The 9138-nt window shown below is 38.2% G+C and overlaps 1 protein-coding gene across 1 annotated transcript; it reads left to right on the forward strand.

Annotated features, from left to right (window-relative positions):
- The first annotated feature begins 332 nt into the window (after window positions 1-332).
- On the forward strand, window positions 333-2157 carry LOC119679370. Its single transcript, XM_038091684.1, has 3 exons — window positions 333-750; window positions 922-1320; window positions 1451-2157. Exons 1-3 carry the CDS (start codon window positions 385-387, stop codon window positions 2087-2089), a joined length of 1404 nt encoding a protein of 467 aa, XP_037947612.1. The 5' UTR covers window positions 333-384; the 3' UTR covers window positions 2090-2157.
- The last annotated feature ends 6981 nt before the right edge of the window (window positions 2158-9138 follow it).

A 9138-nucleotide genomic window follows, 5' to 3' on the forward strand; every position in this document is an offset into this window, starting at 1 on the left:
AAAAAAATACAGAGTTAAAAATTAAATTTTTTGTAATTAAGTTAATAAAAAATCTTAAAATTAAATAATATATAATATTCAAAAAAATCTACTCTAAGAAGTATTGTATTTTTTATTAAACATTTCTAGTAAGTTTTTCTATCTTTATCAAACCATGTACGTATGAATGTGACTTATTCGACATTCTCCAATTCAAAGCAGTTAAAAAGAATATTTTTCGCGTTGTATAGTACTATATCGCACATTTTTATATAGAGATTTGTATTAATAGTGCAACTAATTTGTACTAATTTATCCAGATAAATGCAAGTGCGACAGTGTAAACTAATGCATGTTTTTTTTTTCCTAGGTTTACAAGCATTGTGAATAAAACAAGAAGTCTTAATGGTACTATTTACACATACTAAATTTTGGGTGGAGTTTATAAATTTATATCAAAGTCTTCCCGCATTATGGAAAGTCCGTCATAGCGACTACTATAATAAGAGACGAAGGATTGAATGTCTAGCAGTTTTAGTTAAAAAATTAAGAGAAATTCAACCGAATGCTAATGCAAGACAAGTTAAAAGTAAGATTAATAATCTAAGGAACGGTTTCCGTAGAGAAATTAAAAAAATAGAGGCAAGTGAAAAGTCTGGTGATGATCTGTATGTTCCCACGGTTTGGTATTTCAATCATTTGAATTTCTTAAAAGGACAAGTGGAAAAAGCTTCATCTATTCGCCACAAATTAAATGACCGTTTCAAGAAGGCAAGCAAATAAATTCCAAATACAAAACAAATAAAGCGGTGTTAAAATAATAATACATGATTTCATGTATTGTTATATTTTATTTATTTTTGTTTTAGTGTTTTATTTCACTTTTATTTAACCGTAAATAATTAAATTTAATTAAAATTAGTTATTATTCCATTATTTTAGAAAAAATCGACAAAACAAGAAGTTCTATCAACATTTATAGATACTAAATTTTGGAAGGAATTTATAAATTTATATCAAAGTTTGCCCGCATTATGGAAAGTTGATGATAGCGATTACCACAATAGGAAACGAAAGGATGAATGCCTAGCAATTTTAGTTAAGAAATTAAGAGAATTTCACCCGGATGCTGATGTACAGGAAGTTAAAAGATCGATTAATACTCTACGATCCGGCTATCGCAGAGAAATTAAAAAAGTAAAGGCAAGTGAAAAGTCTGGTGCCACAGGTGATGACCTGTATGTTTCCAATGTTTGGTATTTCAATTCTTTGAAGTTCTTAAGGACTATTCCGGAAAAAGCTCCACCGATTGACTACGCATTAAATGACAGTTCTAAGCAGGTAAGCAAACAGGTTCCCCATACACAATAAATAAGCTAAAAATATATATTTCCATGTTAGTGTTATTTTTCAATTTTATATAACCGTACATAATTATATCTAATTAGAATTCCTTATTTAATTATTTTAGACACAATCCAATGGGCATTTACGAAAAAAAAACGAAGAAAGAAATGAGATTATATCAGAAGCTATTTCGCATCTGCCAAGCTCTAAAGAAATAAAACTAGATGAAGCAAATGCTTTAAGTACTTCCTGGGAAGTTCAGTACAGGAATTTGGAGCGCAATCAGCAAATATATGCCAACAAAATGATCAATGAAGTTCTTTACCAAGCGACGCTAGGTAACTTAAATGAATATTCCTATAAAGTAATTGAACATCAACAACCAGGTGTAAGGACAATTTCGTCAGTGAGTCCCAATATCCGAAGTTTTACAGTTTCTACAAATACTATACCGAAATATGAATTAGAATCTGAAGTAGATGAACATTCAATAGATACAATTTTGTCTACTTCTCCATATAATAAGCATGAATCTACATTCAAAACAGTTAAACGAAAACAGACACGTATACGAACAGTTTCATCAGGGAATTCCAGTATGTCGAACTATTCCGCTACTGTTTCACCTGAAGTTATACATGTAAATTCAACCAGATATGCTGCGTCACCTTCTCCAGAGTCCTTTAGTCCACAGTTGGATGTGTTGCAGCCTGATGTAGCTTGCAACAACCTGAAATATGACAGCATTTCATTAGACGACTAATTTTAGTAGTTCATATTTGCTTAAATTATTAAATTTATTTGTATAATACCTAATTCTAAAATATGTAAAATTCGTTAAGTTCTTTAATTTTAAGATTTTTGATATAAGATCGAAATGTTAAATATATTCACCTCTTTTTTATATTCAACATTTTTTTAACTTATCTCCCACACAATTTACTTGCGAAAAATTTGGTGCAAAATAGGGAAAAAAAACTCCCATTCGCATTTGATTCAGAATAGAGGAACTGTGAAAAGAGGAAAAGCTCCCGCTCCCATTTAATCAAAATAGGGGTGAATATATTTCAATTTTTATTTAATCATATTTTCGAATATATTTTAATAAAATTATTACTTAGTTGGCCATTACAGACGTGTGTCGTCCTTGGCCGCGTCGAGTAGCCTCCGCCAGTCAGCCCGATTAGTTGCTTTCTGACGCCAGTTGGTAGTACCGAGCGCCCCCAAATCGTTGGTCACCTGATCCTTCCACCGAAGATACGGACGTCCTCTACCGCGTTTTCCACCTGCGGGTACCGATTCAAATACCTTTCTAGCCGGAGCACTTTCTTCCATTCGCACGACATGACCAAGCCAGCGTAGCCGCTGAATTTTTATGCGCTTAACTATGTCAATGTCGTGGTATAGCTCATTCAGCTTATCGTTCCATCTAATTCGATACTCGTCGTCAACGCGTAAGAGACCATAGATCTGCCGAAGAATTTTTCTCTCGAATACTCCTAACGCCTTCTCATCACTGTTGGTAATTGTCCAAGCTTCTGCACCATACAGCAGGACAGGCATGATGAGGGATTTGTAGAGCGTGATTTTTGTTTGTCGAGAGAGGGCTTTATTTCTCAATTGCTTACTTAGCCCGAAGTAACATTTGTTGGCAAGAGTAATTCTTCGTTGAATCTCTAGGTTGACGTCATTTTTGGTGTTTAAGCTGGTTCCTAAATAAACAAAGTCTTTCACAACTTCGAACTTATAATTGTCAACAGTGACGTAGGTCCCAAGACGCTCAGGAGATTTGTTTGTTGACAGAAAGTACTTTGTTTTGTCCTCATTTACCACAAGACCCATTTGCTTTGCTTGTTTTTCTAAATTCGAAAATGCCGCACTGACAACGCGGGTGTTCAGACCAATGATATCAATATCGTCGGCATACGCAAGCAGCATTACAGTTTTGTAGAATATTGTGCCCGTACGGTTTAAAGCTGCTGCTCGAATTATCGTTTCCAACATTAGGTTAAAGTAGTCACACGACAAGGAGTCACCCTGTCTGAAACCTCGTTTGGTATCAAACGACTCGGAGAGGTTCTTTCCAATTCTAACGGAGCTGGTGGTGTTGCTCAACGTCATTTTATATAGCCGTATAAGTTTTGCTGGGATACCAAATTCAGACATAGCGGCAAAGAGTGTGCTTCTAGTCGTAGTATCAAAAGCAGCTTTGAAGTCGACAAAAAGATGGTGTGTGTCGATTTGTTTTTCTTGAGTCTTCTCCAGGATTTGACGCACAGTGAATATCTGGTCTAGAGTGGATTTGCCAGATCTGAAGCCACACTGATAAGGTCCAATCAGTTGGTTGACGATTGGCTTCAATCTTTCACATAGTACGTTTGACAGAACCTTATATGCGATATTTAAAAGACTGATCCCGCGGTAGTTGGCGCAGTTTGCACGATCACCTTTTTTGTGGATTGGGCAAAGCACACTTAAATTCCAATCGTTGGGCATGCATATATCCGACCAAATGTTGTCCGACCAAAACTCTGCGCCACCAGCTTTAAACAGCTCAGCCGGTAAACCATCGGCGCCTGCAGCTTTGTTGTTTTTGAGCCGCGTTATAGCTGTTTTAACTTTATTATGATCGGGAGGCGGGACGATTATTTCATCGTCAACGATTGAAAATTCGGGATCATCTTCGCTTTCAGTCACATTGCTACTACCGCCATTTAGTAGTTTCGAGAAGTGATCCCTCCAAATATTAAACATGCTTTGGACATCTATCACCAGATTACCGTTTTCACCTTTGCAGGAATTAGCTCCGGGTTTATAACCATTTGTCAGGCTTTTAATTTTTTGATAGAATTTTCAAGCCATATTCCTGTCGCCTAGCTTCTCAAGCTCTTCGTACTCACGTCTTTCTGTTTCCTTCTTTTTTCGCCTGAAAAGACGTTTCTCTTCCCTTCTCTTTTGCCGATATCGCTCTTTAACAGCGCGCGTCGCAACTGACCGCAGGATGGCTTGATATGCTGCGTCTTTCTGTGCGGTAGCATTGCGACACTATTGGTCATACCAGCTGTTTCTTTGTATACGGTGATAGCCGATCACCTCTTCTGCAGCGGTACGCATAGAGTTGGAGATGTGTTTCCATTGTGCGCATATATCGGCTTCTTTAGATGAATTTTCCAGATATTGGGAGAGTCGAGTAGCGAAGTCATTAGCTGTCTGTTGTGATTGCAGCTTTTCGACGTCTAGCTTTCGCTGTGCTTGTTCACGTACCTTTTTCATCGCACATAAACGTGTGCGGATCTTGGCTGCAACAAGGTAATGATCCGAGTCGATGTTGGCTCCTCGGATAGTACGTACATCCAAGACACTGGAAGCATGCCCTCCGTCTATCACAACGTGATCAATTTGAGATCTTGTGTTTTGATCAGGTGACAGCCATGTTGCCTTATGTATGTTGAGATGCTGAGAAACTAACCACCATCTTTCTAGCCGCGGCGAAATCAATCAGCCTTCTTCCATTATCAGAAGTTTTCGTGTGAAGGCTGAACTTTCCGACAGTAGCACCAAAAATACCTTCTTTACCCACCTTTGCGTTGAAGTCTCCAACAACGATTTTGATGTCATGATGGGGACATATGCTTGTTCAAGCTGTTCATAGAAAATTTCCTTGGTGTCGTAATCTTTATCTTCCGTCGGGGCATGCGCACATATTAGAGTGATAAAGAAAAATTTTGAGACTAAATTTCTCAGCTTTCGGCTTACCGCAAATCCGACTCCAAACTCGTTCTTTGTTGCATGGCAGCTGTAGTAGATGTCACAATGATCTCGTTTAGAGCATCCTTGTCCCGTCCATCGCATTTCCTGGAGGGCGGTAATGTCAGCCTTATATTCCTTGAGGACATTAACCAGCTGTATAGATGCACCTTCTCTGTAAAGAGTTCGGACATTCCAGGTGCATATTTTTAAATCGTGTTCCTTAATAAGTTTGCGTTTGTCGTCATCAGTAGATCGTTTCCTTATCCGAGGCTGCCTCTTCGTTTGCATTGAAAGAATTTTTTAAATAGTGGTTTCCAAGCCCGACGCATAACCTCATATATCCCTGAGGTGGATTTCGCTGCACACATTAGTTCACTACGCACGGATGATTGTAGCTATCCAGAGGGGCCACGTGGAGGCTGTGGTTAACTTGGAGAGAACAGTGACAAGGATCGCGCTGGCATTTACCATGTTAAATGCAATCAGACACTTTGCCTTGTATGTTCAATCCCATCCCCCAATAAAATTATTATAATAAATTTAATATAATTAATTCATCTTTTGTATTTATGGGCAGGTATTCAAGCAATATTTTTTCCTGCAACATCTGAGCTCATCATAAACTATTATTACGGTTCATTAATTGAAGGACATTTTTATCCTAATTATAAAAATAATTATCGACTTTTCGAAATAGAAGAACTGAAACTTTAGTTAAAACATTAATAATTCCAATTAATAAATAAGATATTTTACTTTTATTGTTTATAAAAAAAAAAAAAAATTAGGTGCATATTTAAAAAATAAAATAAAAGTTTTTTATTATTTACTTATAAAGTATTCATTATATAATTTCTAATATACTGTGCCGCATACAAGCGATTTTTAAATTTAAATCAACATATAAAGCACAATTCTTTTCATTTGTTTGATTTGCTTCTTATTCTATCAAGCGCGATTAGTATTCCCCTAATTTAATCAGTTCATCAAGAGACACTGCCTATCCCTATACCTTCTTCCTCCAACAACCGTTTTAAAGACCTTTTTCACTGGAGCATCATCATTCATTTTCATGACCTCCAGCCAGCAAAGCCGCTGGATTTTATTTTTCTAAATGATATCAATGCCATAATAAAGTTAGTACAGCTTGAGGTTCATTCGGATGCGGTAGTCGTCACAAACTCTTAGAGAAACCTTTTTTTTAAATACTCCCAGTGCTACTTCATTATTCTGTAATAGTGTTTATGCGCCATACGAAAGTAGAGGTAGTATAAGCGACCTAAACGTCATAAAGAACTCTCTACTAAGACAATAGTGGTACCTATTGGCAATAGTAATTCTTCATCTAATTTCCAAGCAGACATTAATGTTGTCTGTAACAGCAGTGCTAAGATTGTTAGATGAAACTTTAACACGTTTGAAAGTATAGTCTTCAGTCACCAATTCTGTGTCTGGCTAGTCGCCATTCCAAAATTTTGCCAGTGGTCGACATAAACTTCATAACATAACAAGATTAAGACTATAAAGGTTAAAGAAATTTCTCAGACTATAAAAAGGGTAAAATTCAATTGACAATATTACGGACAGTTAATTTTCGAAGCCTTAGGACTATATTAATAACAATGAAAGGAATGTGTTATCTGGCATTCCGCGGTAGGCTAAATCCCAGAAATCCCTGATTATAATCTATTTTATGTCAAAGGATAGGTTAAGCCTAGATCGTGCATTTTAGCGAAAACGCGCACCTTAATGTTTTTCTCTTTTCTCATTAAAGCTCTCTAGATATCACCACCATCACTGTAGAGCGAAAGCAAAAGCCTGCAGTTTTAATAGTATCCGCTTACATGTCACTCATGTAGCCAATCAATTATTGAAGAGTCTCAGTCAAGAACTTATTCTCTGATCATAGATACATCATGTTTGTGATGGGTGTTCTCATAGTAGCTAAGCAATCAGAATGTAATCTCAGGAAGGCAAACTAGGATAGTTTCAGTACACTACTTAATAGCAACATCAACAGGAATCCCGCACTAATTTACTTGATTAGGAAATTAGAGAGTTGACTCATTCATTAATAACCTCTCTACGCTCCGCAAGAATGCACGAAAGGCTTTTAACGAAAGCTATCGTACCAAGGTTGGGATTGGGGATGGGATTGAACATACAAGGTAAAATGTCTGATTGCATTTAACATGGTAAATGCCAGCGCGATCCTTGTCACTGTTCTCTCCAAGTTGACACACAGCCTCCACGTGGCCCCTCTGGGTAGCTACAATCATCCGTGCGTAGTGAACTAATGTGTGCAGCGAAATCCACCTCAGGGTGGTCGGGCTTGGAACCCACTATTTAAAAAAATTCTTTCAATGCAAACGAAGAGGCAGCCTCGGATAAGGAAACGATCTACTGATGACGACAAACGCAAACGTATTAAGGAACACGATTTAAAAATATGCACCTGGAATTTCCGAACTCTTTACAGAGAAGGTGCATCTATACAGCTGGTTAATGTCCTCAAGGAATATAAGGCTGACATTACCGCTCTCCAGGAAATGCGATGGACGGGACAAGGATGCTCTAAATGAGAACATTGTGACATCTGCTACAGCTGCCATGCAACAAAGCACGAGTTTGGAGTCGGATTTGCGGTAAGCCGAAAGCTGAAAAATTTGGTCTCAACGTTTACACCAATAAACGAAGATAAAGATGACGATACCAAGGAAATTTTCTATGAACAGGTTGAACAAGCATATGAACGCTGTCCCCATCATGACATCAAAATCGTTGTTGGAGACTTCAATGCAAAGGTGGGTAAAGAAGGTATCTTTGGTGCTACTGTCGGAAAGTTCAGCCTTCACACGAAAACTTCTGATAATGGAAGAAGGCTGATTGATTTCGCCGCGGTTAGAAACATGGTGGTTAGTAGTACCAGATTCCAGCATCTCAACATACATAAGGCAACATGGCTGTCACCTGATCAAAACACAAGATCTCAAATTAATCACGTTGTGATAGACAGAAGGCATGCTTCCAGTGTGTTGGATGTACGTACTATCCCAGGAGCCAACATCGACTCGGATCATTACCTTATTGCAGCCAAGATCCGCACACGTTTATGTGCGATGAAAAAGGTACGTGAACAAGCACAGCGATAGCTAGACGTTGAAAAGCTGCAATCACAACAGACAGCTAATGACTTCGCTACTTGACTCTCCGAATATATGGAAAATTCATTTGAAGAAGCCGATATATGCGCGCAATGGAACCACATCTCCAACTCTATGCGTACCGCTGCAGAAGAGGTGATCGGCTATCACCGTATACAAAGAAACAGCTGGTACGACCAAGAGTGTCGCAATGCTACCGCAGAGAAAGACGCAGCATATCAAGCCACCCCTGCGTCAATTGCGACGCGCGCCTGTTAAAGAGCGATATCGGCAAAACAGAAGGGAAGAGAAACGTCTTTTCAGGCGAAAAAAGAAGGAAACAGAAAGACATGAGTACGAAGAGCTTGAGAAGCTGGGCGACAGGAATATGGCTCGAAAATTCTATCAAAAAATTAAAAGTCTGACAAATGGTTATAAACCCGGAGCTAATTCCTGCAAAGATGAAAACGGTAATCTGGTGATAGATGTCCAAAGCATGCTTAATATTTGGAGGGATCACTTCTCGAAACTACTAAATGGCGGTAGTAGCAATGTGACTGAAAGCGAAGATGATCCCGAATTTTCAATCGTTGACGATGAAATAGTCGTCCCGCCTCCCGATCATAATGAAGTTAAAACAGCTATAACGCGGCTCAAAAACAACAAAGCTGCAGGCGCCGATGGTTTACCGGCTGAGCTGTTTAACGCTGGTGGCGAAGAGCTATCTAAATGCATGCTACAGCTAATTCGCAACATTTGGTCGGATGAATGCATGCCCAACGATTGGAATTTAAGTGTGCTTTGCCCAATCCACAAAAAAGGTGATCCTGCAAACTGCGCCAACTACCGCGGGATCAGTCTTTTAAATATCGCATATAAGGTTCTATCAAACGTACTATGTGAAAGATTGAAGCCAATC

This window comes from Teleopsis dalmanni, chromosome 2, assembly GCF_002237135.1.
Source record: "Teleopsis dalmanni isolate 2A chromosome 2, ASM223713v2, whole genome shotgun sequence".
Classification (NCBI taxonomy): Eukaryota; Metazoa; Arthropoda; class Insecta; order Diptera; family Diopsidae; genus Teleopsis; species Teleopsis dalmanni.